The sequence below is a fragment of the Girardinichthys multiradiatus genome, chromosome 5, assembly GCF_021462225.1.
Source record: "Girardinichthys multiradiatus isolate DD_20200921_A chromosome 5, DD_fGirMul_XY1, whole genome shotgun sequence".
In the NCBI taxonomy this organism is placed as follows: Eukaryota; Metazoa; Chordata; class Actinopteri; order Cyprinodontiformes; family Goodeidae; genus Girardinichthys; species Girardinichthys multiradiatus.
In genome coordinates, this window is record NC_061798.1 from 12538012 (window position 1) to 12557310 (window position 19299).

A 19299-nucleotide genomic window follows, 5' to 3' on the forward strand; every position below is an offset into this window, starting at 1 on the left:
TTTTAAACTTCTTTTTTGCATCTTAAACAAGTAACTGTAACCATCAGTGTATTCTCTAAATAAATGTACACCGTAACTGTGAGATTCCCGGGAGACGGCCAACATTTCCAAACCCAGCATGACAGACAAAGGTTATAAGCTCAAAGCAATAAATCAGAGAGGCTTTTCTGAAATGCCATCAGCCTGCCTGGTATCAAATCAACATCCCATGGCAGACCTGAATAAAATCTGGTAAAAACGACTTTACTGAAAAAGTAAAGGAAAACTAAATGGCAATGGAGCAAAACGATCAGTACCCAACAAAGTCTGTTTCTCTGTAGTTGTAATCTGAATGAACAACTGACCTGCCTAAGAAGAAAATGCAGTTTCCTTTTAAATACCTTTGTTTTTGCATCTTCTGACTTCATTTAAAATGTCTTACTGATACTAAAAATGTCCAGCTTTGAATCTCCTTCTCTCAGTTATAATACCCACTGTTCTAATCTGGTACTACTTATGTTCGGTTTGTTCAGCGAAGGAAAAAAGATGAGATTTTGTATTTTTTGAAAAGGCGATCATCCTTTAGAGCTAGTAAGGGTAAAAGTGACCAATTTGAGCTACCAGACGATATCGTTTCTCTGTTCCAACTCTGCATACAGTTAGGATCAAAATTATTCATTTAGGTTCAAAGTGATGTTTTAATTCGACCAACATCTTCCCTCTAACTTGAAGTAATATTGAAGTTTTGGTGGAGCCCGGCTAGAGTCCTGACTTGATTGTGATGTGGAGGGAGTTGAAGATTAGGGGGATGGCAAGGAGGACTCAAAACCTCAAAGACTTGGAACTTGTCACCAAAGATAAATAATCAAAATACCAGTGGAAACATGCAAAAAGCTGTTCAGCAGTTATAAAAAGGGTTTGACTGCTGTAATGCCAACACAGGCTTTTCCCATAACTACTGAGAAGAGTATAAATAACTGTCGATATGCCAAATTATAATTTTGTTTGTTAAAATGTCAACAAAAAAAGCGATTTTCCACAGTGGTACCACTTGAGCATTGTCTTATCTTATGGAAGATTCCCATATAATTTCCCTTCAGAAACAAACTACCTGGTATGAATAGTCTGAGCCTGACTGTACTTTATGTCTATAAGTGTCCCACAGCCACGTTCCTTCTCTCTCTGTCAGAATCAATCTCTGGTGCTATTGCTGGTCCTGCCACATATTTATCCTCCATGATCCAGATATGTTTTATACCGTGTGGTGACTGCATAACAGCTGTACTGCATTTGTAATTACTTGGTTTGCGTTAGCGAGTGGGAGCCAGAGATGAAGCTTATGTCACCTGACACCGATGGAAGAAACCACAAGCTTGGTTTTGAGACATGAGAACGACTACAAGTTGATGTAGCTATCCCCCCCCCTGAACTGTAATTTGAACTCTAGAAAGGAAACAGAGGTGGGCTTGGATTTTATTTTTGGTTGTGTGATGGATAGTCTAGGAAAAGATCATAGACATTCACGCACTCGGGGACTAAAATGTCCTCCTTGCTTACACGTCTGAAGGCTTTCGTGGTTTTATTTTAACCAGCTGCCAGCTTTAAAAGATTTAAAGCAGTTTTATAAAACCAAATTCTGAAAAACTTTCTATTTGTGGAGTATTATAATAATTGTTCTTGTAAAACAAATCTGCTGCTCCAAAACATCTAAAAAAAAACAAGCAAATATGGCAAAGCAAGTTTATTTGTGTAGCACATTTGAGCACAATTCCAAGTCCTTTACATGATGGAAAAAAGTAGTAAAAAAAGTAAAGAATAATCACACAAATTCACTTAAATTTTTAAAATAAAAATAGAATTTTGCATAAAATATACACACAAACCACATTTAAAAAACTGAGATAGACTTTTTTCATTTTCTTCTATGATGGCCACCCAGAGAATCCCTCACACACAGCCACACAGACCACGGAGATCTCAATTTCCACTTAGTCTGCAATGCTGGGCTTGTCTACACAGAAACCCACCACTTCAATGCCATCAAGAATCTCTGGAAACAATGTGGCTGCGGCATTTGGTCCAGTGTTTTGTAACAATAGAACTTGCTGTTCCTGTCGACTGTGTTGTTTTATCTTTCTTACTCCACCGGGACTTTTTTTTTCCTTTCGCATCTGATTATCCTCCACCTCTCCTTCCCGTAGGCTGCTACGGTGTAGCTGCAGAAGACATCAGCCAACAATGGTCGTGCGATCGCTGTTCGGAAGGAAGCTTTACAGCTGTAAGACAGTTTGTGTCCACATTTTAGGAAGCTTGTCTTGTTCTGTCTTGTGTCAAAATGGTAAACATTTTCTTACAAAAGCATGATCTCACATTGAACAATTTAGAAAAATCCAAATGCTTATTCAGTATAGAGAAAATCCCATGTTTAGTCTTGTAAAAGATTTAACAAGATTGAAGCATACAGAGCCAGGGATATATGACCCTTCCTCTCTAAATCATCCAGAGGTCTAGGTTCTTTGTAAAGCTCTCCTCTGTCAAGCTCAACTCATCCTATCTAGGGTTTAGGCCTGGAAACTGAGAGCTATGGAAGAAGGTTGATTGTGTGTTCATCATCAGGCTGACAGATTCAATTACAGTTTTTTTTTCCTTTGAAATCTCCTGGCATGCATTCTAATAAGGTTCTCATGGAGAGAAACAGGCCCACAGCATGACAAATCCTCTGCCATTCTAACACTGGGGATCCTTTGTTTTATGCAAAAAGAAACCAGTCTTTGTTGTTGAAAACCTCAAACTTAGTCACACCTGACCAAAGCCCATAATTCCAACTAAAGTCCCAGTGGTTTTCAGCAAAATTCACACATTTAGGTTCATGATGACAGGACAGAAATGCCCACTGTTTTTATCAGGTACTACTGGCTATTAGATACAGTTTAATTGTTGCTACGGAGACTAGGTGGCCCCAAAATGTCACTTTGTGCTGCAGTACTCTGTAGGTTTATTGACCTTCCTTACCTTCCTGTTCACTCTGTATAATAAATATGGGTCCTTGTCCAGCCTAGTGGCCAGTGACTAATAGAAATGGGCTTCTGTGTCATGTCATATTTGTTGATGGAAATAGAAAGTAATTTCTTACTTATTAGAAGTTCATAGAAACTGTGATCAGCTTAAAATGTATACATTTTTATACATGCTTCAGTATGATTTATTTCAAAGGGATTGTTCGTGGTGCCAGTAAGTGTGAGGATTTTGTAAAACACATTTCCTAACATGGGGTTTCTGCTCATCGAATAAATTTGGTCAAATTAAACTTTTTACTTTGAGGCTTTTTAGACATCTTTGCCAATGGTGCCAGTACATTTAGCTGAAATCATATAGCATATTGTCATAGATTTTTATTTGCCTTTGCCAGATACTCCTCAGGTGTGTTTGAATCCATGGACCTGAGAACATTTTGTTAACTCACCCCTCTTTACTGGTTTTCTCAGGAGTGCTGTCTCTGTAACCTTAGAGGTGGAGCCCTGAAGAGAACCCAGAGCAACAAGTGAGGCATGCTTTTTGTTCACGTAGATTATCTCTGCATTTTTATCGCTGATCTCAAAACCTCCACCAACAAATAAAAGCGTCTGTGTTTCCTGATGATCAGTATTGATGTGGCTCATTTTCCACATGGACATGTGTGCAGATGGGCCCACGTGATGTGTGCTGTTGCACTCCCAGAAGCGAGATTCGGCGATGAAGCCAAGAGGAGTCCCATTGATACCAGTAGGATCCCTGTGCAGCGCTATAAACTGGTGAGAGGACACCTACACACACACACACAGTCCTTAAAGACTGGTCTGGTCTAATTAATGAAGTATTCACACTCCTAATTAACAATGTGTGCTGAACATGCCTGCAATGAAAGCTAGATAATTAACTACTAGTTGATGGGAATGGCGAAGGGGGGTGGGTGGGTTATTTTTGTGGGCAGGGCTTTCTATGTGCTGTATGATTGTTTTTGTGTGTTTTTTAAATGAAAGATCGGTGTGTGTCTCAGCAGACCTGACATGTTGATGCTTTAGTTAGCTCTGTGCTGCAGGCACCGTGACAGCTCAGCAGAAAGCAAGATGTCTGAGAAGTGTTTCTCAGAACATGACGAACAACAGAAAACATAAGCAACTGTTTCAGAACGATAAAATTAAGTTCAGACTGTAAAACAGATTCAAAGGCAGAGCATTTCTTGCTCTTTGAAGCATCTTATAATGTCAGATTTATAGATCCCTTACTTGGAAAAGCATAATCTTTTGTATGGCAAGCAATCCCAGTTTCTGTATAAAGGTTTATTCGTGATTTTGTGGGTTATATTACTGCGGTGAAGAACCCCAGGATGTGGTTTATATCTTCTCACTCTTCACTTAATTAAGACCCATTTAGGTCTGAGAATGCTGACCATGAAGTGATTAGCTTCATTTCTACAAGCCAAAACGTGAACAAAATAAGCAAGATCATAAACGCCTGGTGACCTTCTTGGGCGTAGCGTCCAGATTACACTCTTTCTACAACTAGTGAATAACATCTGTTGTCTTCAGTGGAGTTCCTGTTCATTTTTAACTAATATTAAGGACCTGTACTTTTACTTGAGTATTTCATATTTAGTTACATTTTGAACTTCATTCGTTACCCTGTACAAGCATGTAGACAAAAAAAAACATAGTTTAATAAGATCACAATTTTCCCAAAAATTGAAGGTCTGGCGGTAGCAGGAGCACCAGCATATGTGCAGAAACACAGACACATGGGGAGAGCTACAGAGCATTAAATAAGACTCCCTTTAAGAGGATATTAATTTTCTCAGCTGCAATTTTTAGATTTTCTATTAGTGTGTTTTATTGTGCTGTGAAGCTCTGTGAAACGTGCTCTTTATATAACCTTTACTTACTTATTTATCTACTCCAGCTTATTCTCTGATTAGCAACTGTAAGTCAAACGGTGGAAAACTAGACAACACAGAAGTGAGCTCTAATTTTCCCTGAAGTTTTTGTATACACATCAGTAATAGTATCTTTCTTATTTCTAAGTCGAACCCATCTTGTCCAAACCTTCTTACAGGCAATAATTGTGGCATTGTATCAGTGAGGAGAACTTAATGAGGAAAAACAGGCATTTTAAAAGAGTTTTGTATTCCAGCTCCAATGTGATGCAATCAAGCTGGTTTGTAGTGGATGAATTCAGCACAGTATGATGGTAGGCCATACTCTGTAAATCATTGGTGCCCAACTCCAGGCCTCAAAGGCTGCTGTCCTGCGTGTCTTAGATGCCTTCTTGCTCCAACACAGTTGTTTCAGATGTCTGAATTAGCACCTCAACAGACCATTGATCTTTGCAGAGGTTCTGCTAATAAACCAGTCATTTAATTCAGGTCTGTGGAACCAAGAAAATATCAAAAACATTCACAACATCGACCTTTTACCACAGACTATGGACACCACTCCCCCGTTTATTTTATATACTGGTTCTGGCCTTGCTTAATTTTATCATTTCATTTTCATTTGTCAATTATTTCATTTCATTAAATAAAACTTTACAAGGTATTTTGTAAAAAAAAAAAAGGAACACTTGTAAACTGCACTGATCAGTTTGCAGACTCATTATTGCTTTTGTTAAAACTGATGCATATTTTAGATGATTCAGATTTGTCCTTAAGAACTGTATGTGTAAAAGTAAATCAGCTTATTCATATAACACTATTCACAGACAAGAGGTGCTTCATATTAAGATAAGAAATAGAACACCACATTTAAAATAACATATGAATAAATAAAATTACCGAAAAGAGACATCGACACAAATACAATAAAATTGAACGCTTTTCTGAATAAACGCGGCCTAAATGAGTTCTAAAACTAACAACTTCTGTTTGATCCAGTTAAAATTCTAGCAGCTGCTTTTTTCACAATCTGAACTTAATCTAAATTTTATCAGTAAAAGCGGGTAAAAAGACTTTTACAGTAATGCAGTCGAGTGGAAGCAAAGCATGAATAATAATCTCCATTTTAGCCTTTGACACCATAAATCTGAGATTAGAAGTATTTCTTATCTGGTAAAACCAATTTGGAATGAGCTGTGTAGAATGATGCTCGGAGGTCGTTGAGCTGTCATCAACAACACCCAAGATTTCTGAGGCACGAGTTGGTGCTTAGTTGCAGGAATCATGTAATCAGAGGCAACAATCAATGTCACAGTTTTTATCTGCGTTTAACTCAAGAAAGTTGTCATTTTAACTGTTGCTTGACTTCTTCATTCATCACACAGACTTTGTCTTTGTCGATGATTTGTTTGAAAATTGTACCTTTACATATTGTTCACTTTTCATATTTGAGTGTTTCCCCCACTTGCCACGTGTTTTGAAGTTCGCATTGGACCCATTGCCACCACAGCAGCCCAGTGTATTCATAATTTACCACCACACAACACGCATACGTAGGCATTCATAATTTACCGTGGGAATGTTCTTAACGCATGGCTCAACACGAGCACCCAGATACACTTAGCAGAAAGCAAAAAAAATATCCTTAAAAATCCTGATATATTTCTCATATTTTTAGTTTTTCACTAGTGTACTAATTTCAAAATGACTAACAACAGACAATGTTCACATAACTAAGTTTATGTTAGATGCTAGTCAGGATCTTGTCAAACTGATTTCGGTGGATGGATGTTGACAGTAGGACCACTTTGCCTTGACATTGCTGTCCATAATAGAGCAGGTATGGGAGCTGACTTTGTTAAAATGTAGGCCAAGTTAGTCATCAAGAAAAGCTATGCCTAATAATCCTTCATCTGAGAGAAGGAGCAGCTGGGAAGGAAGAGGCCTCATTATAAAAAAAAAAAAAGCAATATTAGGATTCTTATCACCCAGCTTATATTAGGCTTTTATGTTGCGTTTAGTTCATCTCACTAGAGAAAAAGAAGAAAGTCTCTCTTTGCAGTATCTCCTGATACTTAGCTGATAGTTAAATGAGCTGATTAGCTGGTAAGATGAAGCCAACACTGCTGCACAGGGCATACACATTTAATTAATTCTGTCTTAATGCACTAATTAGATCAGTTATTGATTTTTTTTTCTCCCAAAGGGATTAACAGAGGAGATTGATTTCAGAGGCGTGACAGATAGCAGAGTTGGGAGAAAAAGTAGACATCATAATTTGTTTTCCTTCAAACATCTAGAGTCCCTAAGATGGCATTTATAGGATAATGTGGTTTTTCTAAAGTGCTGTGGAAAAGTGTTTACCCCACAGATTTCTGTTTTTGCATTTTAGTCACACTTACATTTGAAGACAATTAAACAACCTTTAATATTAAAGATAGTCTATCTAAATACAAAATGCAGGTTTCAAATAATGATTTTATTTATTGAACGAAAAAAATCCATCCTTACCCAAATGGCACTATGGGAAAAAGTAATTGCCTAATTGGTGAACTTAATAATTGGTTGTGGCAACAAATGGCATTAAGCATTTAGGGGTATTTGAGTTGAAGGTCATAGACTGATGGCCTCCAGGATTTTCTGCTAGAGAGCAGAATATATAATTCTGTCTATTAATGCAGGTCATCCAGGTCCTGAAGCATCAAAACCAACCATCATGCACCATCATATCTGAATTTCAGTATAAAGTTCTTTATGTAAAATGCTGTATTAGTTTTAAGCCAGATGTAATTGGACACACGCACTCCAAAATGTTCCACTTTTGTCTCATCAATTCACAGAATATTTTTCCAAAAGCCTTAAAGGTCATCAAGGCTGGTTGGTTTTCTCCCTGGAACTCTCCCATTGTAAAAACACTTTGCCTTAAAAGGGGATATAACATCTCACATTTATAGCAGCAGCTCATTCTAAGAGATGCACAGCAAATTTACACAAACACAAGCCACACACTGCACACATAAAAACACAAAAGGTAAGGCAAAGTGTTTTCAGCCAGAGCCTAAGTGGACACTGGTTTAACCAGTCAGCAAAGTTGGTGTATGTGTGTACATGTGATTGGTTTATTTGAATTTTTGCTGGATTTTACTTTCTATTTAAATACAATTTGTGTGGTGATTTGTAATAACTCTGAAGAAGGCTACAAGCCAAAACGTTTTGGTCCATTAATTAACCAGGAGGGTGATTACTTTTTCACATATGGCCTGGATGGCTTGGTAGCTTTTTCCCTTTAATGAATGAAAAAAACAGCTATTTGTATTTACTCGCTTATTTTTGTTGGACATTAAAATGAATTTGATGATCTGAAACATTTAAGAGTGATTAAAAAACAACAGAATAAATCTGTCAGGATACAAATACTTTTCCACAGTATGCTGCATGTTCTCCAACAATATTGGACAGTTTGTCTTTAATGATTACTTTCTATAAACACTACTATTTGCATGTCAGCTAATTCCTAGTTCACTTCACTTGTATTCTCTGGTGATCAAAAAAAGAAAATGGCATTTACAGCTGGTTCAAAATGATTTCCAGGGAATTACATTAATGCATAAATTACGTTACCACACCGCAAGAGGGAAGACAGGGCAGGTAAGTGAAGTGAAAAATACAGATGGGTGTTTTAAGGAAATGGAGTGAGATGGAAGGCCGGTGAAAGGGGTGAAAGAGGAGCAGTAAACACATAGGGTTATAATGGGAGGATGTCGTCATTTTTTTCACCAAGAAGAGAAGGAATGGATCTGTGGGAGAGACTGAGGGCGATGCCACAGTGGAGAGAAAATCGACTTGATGGGCCGTTTGGTGCAAAAAGCTGCCTGACAAATGTTTGTTTCATGAATACCAGGCACTGCTGGTGTAATGAAACGCCTGTATGGGTGTTTTAGTGTACTGGTTATATATCACAAAGGGAAAAGAAAACCGCACCACAGACAACTCGGCACTAGTTTGTGTGAAAACCTTTAAACTCTACTATGATCTGATTTATTTAAATAATTTTTTTTAAAGATATGTTTTTAGCACTAGTGACTTTAATTTTGTATTTTTTCTTTGACAGTAGGCAGACAGGAAAGAGGGGTAGAGAGAGGGGGGAGACATTCGGCAAATGTCGCCAGGTCCGGGACTCAAACCCGGGACAGCCACTTCGAGGACTATATCCTCTGTATATGGTCGCGCGCTTTCGCCCTTACACCATCAGCGCCGTGCCTGATTTATTTAATTTTGCTGCTATCTTGCAATAAATCAATGCGGTAATTTGAGTCTGTTGTATGACATTTTCTTCTCATTTTATTTCATCGTATTAACATGCAAATTTTACCCATTTTCAGTAACTGAACACCGTGAACAAATATTTATATTTATTTTGATTTTATATTAGGTGGGGGTGTGATGGTACATGTGTTCACACCAAATCAACATGCTGTTTGTGTTATGTTTCTTTGCTTTTTTAAGTATCGCAACAAAAATGGAATAGCTTGTGCTACTATCTAAAGCAGTCCACACCAAACTAATGCAAGAATGGCTGATATTAAAGAAACGCAACAGCCTAAAGGCCCATCTGCTTGTGTTTAATTAGTAGTGTTTTGGGTTTCCATTGATAAGCCAGCTAGCCCAGGATTTCACAAGTGTCTCACTATGGCAAGCCATTTGTGTATTTAGTCATTTTCTCCTGTTAGTTTGTGTCCTCTCATACATACTATGAAATGCCTAATAGAGTTTAATAATTACCCCACCAGCCACCACCAGGCACAAAAGCCCTCCCAGTCAGAAATACAATAAGAATGACCCCTGAAGTAATTTAAACAGTGACACACATGGAATAGAGCAGCTTTTATGTGAACATGTTTTTTTTATGTGGGAACACATAAAGGAGAGAAACCCATTGTCTTTAGCTTTATGCTATTAGTAATCAGCTTTACAACAAGTAGCTAATGTCGTCAGATTTCTGACTCAGGCAACATTTTTCCCAAATACAAACTTTGGATTTCTGAGACAAATTGAGCCTGACGTTAATATATGCCACAAGGTTTGTAGGAAGTGTCACCTAGTGTTCAAACAGTGTTAGTCCCGTTGGGCAAATATTTAACATTTGAAATATAATTTATTTGGTATTTTCACATTAAAATAGTTTACTTCTATCAATACTTTTTTGCAAAAATGTTTTGTTTTTTTCAGTTTTTTGTGGTGCAAGTAGTCTCAAAGTGTTAAACTAAAATTGCTCTACATATATGGTACCTCGGATTGCCTTTAACAGCAATAGTTTCCTTTTTGTTTTTTTACATAAAGGTAAAAAAAAACATGATTTAAAAAGATGTGCGCCAGATTTTGGTGACGTCATTGTGGTTGACAGTCAAATGGTGTTGTCATTAAAAATATTTCCTTTCTAATGTACTGCATAAACTGAGGTTATATCCTTAAAATGGACATACAAATACAGAAAGAATACATTTGTAGATAACAGGCTACAAGATATCAGTTTCCAGGAAGAAGGGTAACTGTAAGTAAGCTAATTCTAGACAGCGTTGTCCAAACGTTTTGCACAGTTAAAAGTACTCAAGGGCCACAATTTCTTTCCTTAACATAAAACACAAAATAATGTTATTGTATATTTTTATTTTACCTACTTAGCAAATTCAGCATGCAATATTTTAATGAAACAAAGTAGTCAGATTTTTCTGAAAGAACAAATCGTTGTAGATCTGAAAAACGGTCCCAGAAGTTTATCTTAATAGAAGAAAGGTCTACAGTTTCCTAACTTTGGGTGAATGTTTTCTTTTTTTTGTCTATCATTTTTTTCTCTATTTCCTACTACAACAACAAGAACACTCTTTAAAAACCCTTGCTGTATTTATCCAAGTTTGATGAACGGGTGTGTCCAAGTCTGTTTTTAAGCAAAAGAGTTGCTGGATTTATTTTGACCCTATTTACTATGAAATTAAATTGAGGCCAAATTATCGCATACAAAATGAACGCAATATGACTACATCAAAGAACTGCTTGAACTGCAACAAATGTTATTCATGTCCCCTGCATTCAAGCTTTAAAGATTTTAAGGTGGTGAAGTCATTTTAAACTACAACTAAGCTGCTTCATTGCCAACGCAGCAGAGGTCAGCTGAAGCAACTTTTAAGATGGAAATAATAATTATGCTTTTTAATTTCCCGCAAATCATATCACTATCCCAACATTTTTTGGGTATATATGTTTACTGAATGACATTTAGCCTTGATGTTCTGGTTTGGCCGCTTTTAAATTTAGCATCTTATGTGATGTATGACGTTTGAGATTACAATGGTGTAGGGATTCAAGTATTTATCCTGCACACAGGAATATGAATCACAAGATTTTTATTTTATATGTATTTTTAAAATAACCATCGTCAAATACGAACACAATCCTGACAGTCTGAATGATGCATGCTGCGTTCAAGCTAAAAAAAAACTTGATTCATTACTTCCTGTGGTCTCCTGGCAACCAGTGACCAACTTGGGATCATTTTGTTTTTTATCTGCGTGTCCTTGTCCCTCTGCTTCAGATTACAGGGTATACGGCTTGCAAAAATATTCGACTATACATACACAAATTTCCTCAAGTAGAAGCTCTCCAAGCAGCCTCTTATAGTCATGCGTTGTGCTATACTTCTGTGATTTCTAAGTGTTGTTTATTGTTGTTATTTGGGTTGTAGAAATCATGTCAGCACTGAAGATTTCAGTGACGAAGGAAAATTATAGCCTGTGCAAGCATGCTAGGAAGTAAAATGGCTTTCTTATTCTGATTCTTTAGTGAAAATGAAAAAAGGAGTCGGATTGTGGGACTGACGGCTTCGTATCGTCTGTATGTTTTCACAGAAATGCATCTATTGTCGCAGCCGCTGTGCAGGGAGGCGGCAGGCAGGGGCTTGCATCCAGTGCTCATGTGGCCGCTGTCCCACCTCCTTTCATGTGACCTGTGCCCATGCTGCTGGTGTAATCATGGAGCCAGATGATTGGCCATATGTTGTGTCAGTCACCTGCCATAGACACCAGTCACGGAGTTCGTCTGCTGTAAGTTCTAGGATAGAGGCTCACTGCAGCAGATGAGATCCAGGCTGTGTTCAGTAAGAAACAGTCAGGCGTTTAACAATCTTCTACTTAAAAGTTAAAGATAGCATGACCAATTTTGGTGTAAAGTATTAATTGATGGGTTTAGGGTTAGGGTTGGTTTGACTGCTCTTATTTTCCCACACTAGAGACACTAACTTCAGTGTATTTTAATGGGGTTTTGTGTCAATCCAGCTGTTCTGTGAAGGCCTCAGGGGGTTGTTGGAGAACAAAATAAAACCAAACAACATCCCAAGAGTTGTACATGTCACGGAGCACTGTTCAGTCCATCAGCCAAATCATGGAAAGGGTAGCCCTAATAAGACATGGCTGTCCACTGAAACTAACTAGCTGGGCAGGGAGAATCCTCTTACATCCATCCCTACCATTCAGTAGTTTTCACTGAAACTACTGAAAACTAAACTGCAGTATCAGGCAAATAAGTACTCTTGGAAGAAGGGGCTGGGGCACCTAATGATAAAGTTTTCTGACAGTTCTATTGTTCTGAAAATGTAAAATAAATAACACTGAATTTTATATGATCCTGCCCTAAACAGCTTTTTAATGAAGCAGCCAAGAAGCCAATGCTAACTTTGGAGGGGCTGCAGAGATTAACAGCTCATATGGGGGTAATCTGTCAACAGGAAAACTGTTAGTTGTGTACTCCACAAAGATGGTCTTCGTTGAATACTGTGAAGAAAATACTCATAATTGAAACAAAGTTAGAAAAGGTCGTGTTTGCCAGTAGTCATGCATGGGGCACAGCAAACATGGAAAAATGTGCTCTTCTCAAATTAGACCAAATTTGATTTGTGGCCTACATGCAATGGCCTGATAACTAACCCTGCACACTGAAAATACTTTCACCAGGGTGAAACATGTTGGTGGCAGCATTGTGCTATCGGGATGCTTTTTATTGGTAGAGGCACTTGGTAACATCGGTGGAAAACAGCTGATGAAGGGAAACATTTTAGAGAGACTTGGCAGAGCGTCACCTTCCAACAGGACAACCTTAAACATACAGACAGAGCTACAGTGGAATGGTTTCTGTCAACGCATGGTCGTGTGATGCAGTCAAAGTCTACATCCAATTAAAAACCAAAGGTTCTCTATCCAGTCTCACCGAGTTTGAGCTACTTATGTGCAAAGACGAATAGGTGACAACTTCAGTCTGCATATGTACAAAGCTGGTAGAAACCTACAAGCAAAGCCTTCTATAATGAATAGACTCTGGGAGGTGAAATACAAATGCATGCCACACTTTTCAGATTTCAAATGTTTTCAATTTTTTCAATTTTGTATTATTTTCCTCCCCGTTTTCATTTTACTTTCTGCTGGTCTACTACATAGACTCTCAAAAACACATTCAAGTTTATAAATATCACCTAATCAGATGTAAATAAAATAAAAAAGGTTTGTGCATTTTAGCCAAACCTCCCAACTTCAGTCTTTTCTGTCCAAAGAGTATTGTTCCAGTTGCCTTGTTATCCAGATGTAATGTTCCAACCATAATCTTTACAGCCATGCTCTTCCAAACAACCCCAACTTAATCTTGAAGACAGATTTGCTGGAATGTCCCCTCCTGGGAAGATTGAGAGCTGTCTTATCTTGTTTTCTGAGCAATCCTTCTCCTCATTGAATGACGGTGTTCATATATTTTAGAAAGGGCCTTATATCTCTTCTCAGATTGTCAGGAAGCTGCAGAAATTGATTCTTTATGATCATTGCTGCTATCTTTCCTCTTTAACACTGAGTCAGAGGACCCCTGAATTCTCCAGACCTACAAAGGTTGAAAACGTCTTTTATAGAACTGCTCACACTCACTGATGATTGCCTACTTATGACCCTGTCAGTCCTTCAGAAAGCAGTCTGGCTGGATTTTCTTATAAACTGTGTATCTTGGCTTCCTTTTCTTTAAATTAATAATAACATGATCTATATCATGTGTGGTTCATCTGAAGTTGCAAACTGCTTGTTTAGATTGTAAAATATTGATTTCTCTCCTAATGAGTAAAGCATTGAATTGGAAGAACTTGAACTTTCTCCATGACCTGAAAACCCATTTTGGGTAGAAAATGTAAGCATAAACTATACTGTATATGAAAAATGTAAAAACTTAATCTTTAATTCTGTTTGTATGGGATTAACAGCAGCTTAAGTAACAACAGGATGTCACTGAATAGATCAAAATGTAACTGATTTGTGATGGAAGAACACACTCATGTATTTTAACTGCACAATCTCTCCTCCTATTTTAAACGGGTGCAACTTTCTGCTTCCTGTCTCTGCTAGAACCAGCGATCATGCCAACCTCCCATCTCACTAGGTCAGATGGTGATCTCCAAACACAAGAACCTGCGTTACTACAGCTCCAAAGTCACCGAGATCACCTCGCAGACCTTCTACGAGGTCATGTTTGACGACGGCTCTTTCTCTAATGATACCTACCCTGAGGATATCGTGGTGAGGGTTTCTTTATTAGATCAGTTGTGAGAGGTATTATCAGATCTATTAGGATCCGATATGGTATTTTAAAAGGAGTTTTATTCTTTGCACCAAACATATCCAGTTAAAAGATGTTTCTTTATTAGAAACCTTTTTGCAGATTGTTTATTAAACAGTTTTTGCTCTGACTGAACGCATTAGATAGAAACGCAGCATTAGAGACCTGCTGACTGTCACTGATCACAACTGTCAGGATCAAGATGCGTATGACATCATTCTAATTGTTATAGGATTAAAATCACCAGCATATATTTTTCATACTTTTGTTTTTTATATCTGTATAGTTGAAGTACACCTCAGTTTTTTTAAATGGCATTCCATAAGTCTAACCACATCGTACTAAAAAATGAGGCACTGAAATAATGTTAGTGTACAATATGACTAAAACAAATCTACTTGGTTCTCTGACAGCTCCTTCATCTTTTTTGTTTTGCTGTTTTTTCCTAGTGAAAGTTGTACAGATGTACAGTTAAAACCAGATAATTACACACATTGTATAGAAAGACATAAAACTATTTTTATCACGGTCTAAAAAGAAATCAGACAAGAGCCTAATATGCATAGTTCTTTATAGTGGAAGGAAGAACCCTTGCATACGCTGGAAATCTCCACGCAGAAAAGCCTCTGCCAGGATTCAAACCCAGGAGCGTCTTGCTGCAAAGATACCGCGCTAAATGCTCTGCCCCTTTTTAAGCTCTAGGAAAGTTTCTTGACCATGAACATAAGATGCTTCCTTAATTTGTAGCATAAATGCTTGCTCAACATAGCAAGAAAGTTTACAATGAGCTCTGTCAAATCAAATGGTTTGCTTTAAGAAAACCTCTCTTGCTGATTTTGAAACATTCCCAACATGTGGATGTTTAATCTCAGACCTACTCTCATGATTTCTCATGTAATTTTATTTATATCATATTTGTTTACTAAAGGTATTGTTTAACCTAAACTGGTTGGTTTACATCACCAGATGTATAGTATGCAATACCCAGTAGAACTTGTGATTATCTGCCTCCTTAAAGAAACAGATCTTCCATTTTCCCCGAGTATTTATAAGAAGTTCTGAACTTGTTCAAAAGTAGCTTTAATGCGGTGAACCATTGGTTCTCAGCTGAAACTTCTCCATTTAGATTAAAACTAAAACAAAGAGGAAATAGTTGGAAAACGTAAACAACAAAAGTAGTCGATTATTTGGCCGGTCATGTTTCAACTCTACAATTATTAGAAGACTTTGACACCTCCACAAACGTACCTGATGACTTCCTCTTGTGTTTTCAGAGCAGAGATTGTGCGAACCTTGGTCCCCCTGAAGTCGGGGAAGCAGTTCAAGTAAAATGGCCTGATGGGCTTTTCTATGGTGCTAAATACCTGGGATCCAACGTTTCCTACATGTATCAGGTACACATAAACACACGACCTGCACCAGAGAAACCTGTCTGCATCGGCTTGTCAAAGATTGTTCAAAAGGCTTAAATAAAGAGCTGTAGGTCAAAGCAAAGGACCGGACTTGTTGAACTCCCTCAACATCAGACTCTGACATTGTCAGGGTCCCCTCGGTCTCTGTTCTGAGAGGTGGAGCGAGAAACAGAAAGAGATCACTTGGGAAGGAGATGTCCTGCTGACTCAGGAGGAGATCAGGGATGATGGGGCGGGAAAAAAAAAAAAGTGTAGGAAGCAAAAAGTAGCCTGAGAAACTTTGATATAAAATAGGTCGAGAGAAGAGAAGGAGAGTGTGAGAAGCAGAGGATGATGAAAAGGAGGTGCCAATCTGCATTATTCAAACTCACTGAATTATTCACTTTGCTCAGGGTCTCGGGGCTTCCACTTAAAGCTTTATTTAGTCGCCCTGGGCGTCAAGCATTAGTTATGCACAAATGCTTCTGTGACGCACTTTCTCAGCTGGACAAGGGTCAGAATTCTTTTCTAAGCTTGTACAAGAATTTTCCATTGTCAAGGTAGGTTTAAATTTGACACAGTTTCAGCCTCAACCTCGCTTCCAAAACTAACATTCTGAACAGGAAACTTGATGTTTAAAAGTGAACGGCAGAGTCTTTAGAAAGGGTTAGGTAAGATGCAGGTTCCCACTTGTCTGCATCTCTGCCTTGGGTTGCAATGAAGTTGACGTGAAGCAAGAAACAGGCTGTTTTGGGTCAGTGACAGACATACTTCCAACACGTTGCAGAACTTGATATTTCACAGCTTGATGTTCCAAAACTAGCGGTCTTAAATTACTTTTAAATTTGCACAGTTAAAACTAAACAGTTAAAACTAAAACTAACCATTGAAATGCAGCAAAAAAACAATTAACTCTTTAGCTAACTGCTGATTTTTTTATTTTTGTTTTGTCTCAGGTGGAGTTTGAAGATGGATCTCAGGTGCTGGCTAAAAGAGAAGATATCTACACATTAGATGAAGATCTTCCTAAAAAGGTGAAGCGTAGACTTGTAAGTATTAGTAAACCATACCATAGGTTGGACATTTTTAAAGGTGAAAAAGCCAAGTGGAACCTTTTACTCAATTGTTTCTCTCATGTCTAGTCGACAGCCTCAAGTATGCGCTTTCAGGATGCCTTCTTCACCACTCAGGGGGAGAGGAAAAGACAGAGGACACCAAACTCGCGCTTCCAGAATGACTATGTGGCCCTGCCAGGCCTCCGTACGACTGCCAAAAGCACATGGGAGCACGGAAACCACAAAGGGAAATGAAGTCATGGAGAAAAATCAATGGCAAACGAATTCACTAAATTAACAGTGGATGAGAGCTGTTTTTTTCCCTCTGTGTGAGTGTTTGCTTGTGTGTAAGTCTTCAGGATCTGCTTCCATCCATCCTAATAGATGCGGCCCACGCAGATTCCCCCGTGCAAAGATCACAGGAAGTGATGAAACGGAATCTCGGTTTAATGGATGCTGATGTGCGAGCGGCTGTATATTTTATTCCTGTGATGAGCGGGTGGGCGGCTTGACAGCAGGTTGGAGGGGAAGACTGGTCGGACTCACGCAGAGGAGGCGAACAGGGGGCGTTGCTGCTTCCGTCAGGGAAAATACACACAACCCTTTTTTGAAATCACTAATCATGTATTTGTACATAAAAAATTCAGAGGTGATTTTTTTTTTTCCTATGCCCATTTATGTTTTTTGGGGGTGGGATTTGGTTGATTTGCTTGTTGGGTTTTGATTTTAGATGCTTCTGTATTCTGCTTGTAATATTCTCCTCCATTATGTTTTCACTGCATGTTCAACACTGTCTCCTAACTGCTTCTGTCGGGCCGAGTCCAAGCACACCATAATGGCTTCCTCTCTGCATGTTTTTCTTTTTTTTTTTTTTTTTTACCTTTTATAGACTAGAATTCATCAGTTCTACCATTTGGTATCAAAAACAGCATGTTAATCATCTTCTCTGAAAGATATTCAGGCAGGAAGCTGTTCTGTGTTGGACTTAGCCTTCCATCGATGTGAGATGCTACTGTCGCTCTGTTAAATCCAACCCAGTGTTGAAATTATTTAAACTTTTTATTTATTTTTTTTTTGTTTCTGGCTTGATATAGGTAAAATATTTCCAGCTGCTGTAAAAAACGGAGAATTGCAAGTTTATTTTTCTTCTTCAGCTGAAATGTCGATTATAACAAACTCGATCAGAAACGTCATTTTAGGAATCAGGGAAAAGATGTGAATTTTTGAGATGTGAGTTTGGAAAAAAAAAACTGTTTCTGAAGCTAAACACAAACATTGAATTGGATGTTGAACATCACATTGAAATGGTTATTAAAGTATTTCCTGAAAGCGTTATTTATACTCCGTTATTTACGCATCATCTTTAGCAGAAGGGAAGTTAAGTGGATTTGTTCTTCATCTGTGATGTCATCAATGTTGACAGACTGTCAAACAAATTCAGTTAAGCCAACAACGTGATAATTGGGGCCATTTTAAATTAGACTTGTGGGGCATGGCGTAGCGGCAGAGCACTTGACCCATCTTGGGTTTGAGTTCCGACACCAGAGACCTGTGCTGCATGTTTTCCCCCTCTCTCCACTCCACTTCCTGTCTGCCTACTATGGAAAAATAACAAAAATAAAGGCCACTAGTGCTGCAAAAAATTTTAATTAGACACGTAGGTCACATGACCACTATTCTCACTAAGTGATCTAACTACCAAATGTACTTGCCCAGTAATTATTTTAATATTTATCTCATAAACCTTTACATCAAAGCTAATGAACAATGTTCCAACCAGAGTCGAGACAAAAGACTACTGCCTAGTACATATCTTTGAATGACTGAAGAGAAAAATTAAGTCACATTTGTTTGTATTTATAATGAGAAAAATGCTCAAAAACTGCAAAGAAAATCTTTGCTTGCAAAGAAATGCAGTGCTGTTTATGTATTATTATATTATCTGCTGCGGTTAATACATTTTCAAAGGAATCTTTAATACCAAAGCATGATGTAATTAATTACAGATGATGTAATAAAGGTTTTGTGCCAATAATATTTTACCAGTAAGGAAATCGGTTAGAAGTTACTGCCTTATTATGTTATTGGTTTTATTGGATTAAAATTGCCAAGATTACGTGTGCATCATGACTCATCCAGGAGGTCACAAAATAACCTAGAACAGCATCTAAAGCATTGCAGATCTCACTTGCTTTAGTTAATAAAAAAAGACACTGGGGAAAACTTGAATCCATGGAAGAGTCCAAAGGTCAGAACATCTGCTGAGCAAAAAGTCAGTCTCTCATTGGCCAACAAACATCTGGGTTTTCCTCAGGACCGTTGGGAAAATATT

The 19299-nt window shown here is 38.0% G+C and overlaps 1 protein-coding gene across 4 annotated transcripts in view; it reads left to right on the forward strand.

The window, feature by feature from the left end:
* kdm4c (lysine (K)-specific demethylase 4C) overlaps positions 1 to 18302 on the forward strand; it is a 51764-nt gene extending 33462 nt beyond the window's left edge. For 2 of the 4 annotated variants that reach the window (XM_047364914.1, XM_047364915.1), the window contains exons 15-22: positions 2181 to 2257; positions 3465 to 3520; positions 3662 to 3770; positions 11788 to 11982; positions 14311 to 14481; positions 15796 to 15915; positions 16869 to 16961; positions 17055 to 18302. In XM_047364914.1, the coding sequence (XP_047220870.1) occupies positions 2181 to 2257; positions 3465 to 3520; positions 3662 to 3770; positions 11788 to 11982; positions 14311 to 14481; positions 15796 to 15915; positions 16869 to 16961; positions 17055 to 17222 (989 nt within the window). In that variant the 3' untranslated portion in view covers positions 17223 to 18302. The remainder of the gene's footprint in view (positions 1 to 2180; positions 2258 to 3464; positions 3521 to 3661; positions 3771 to 11787; positions 11983 to 14310; positions 14482 to 15795; positions 15916 to 16868; positions 16962 to 17054) is intronic. The other 2 variants (XM_047364916.1, XM_047364917.1) reach the window with 2 other exon arrangements.
* The last annotated feature ends 997 nt before the right edge of the window (positions 18303 to 19299 follow it).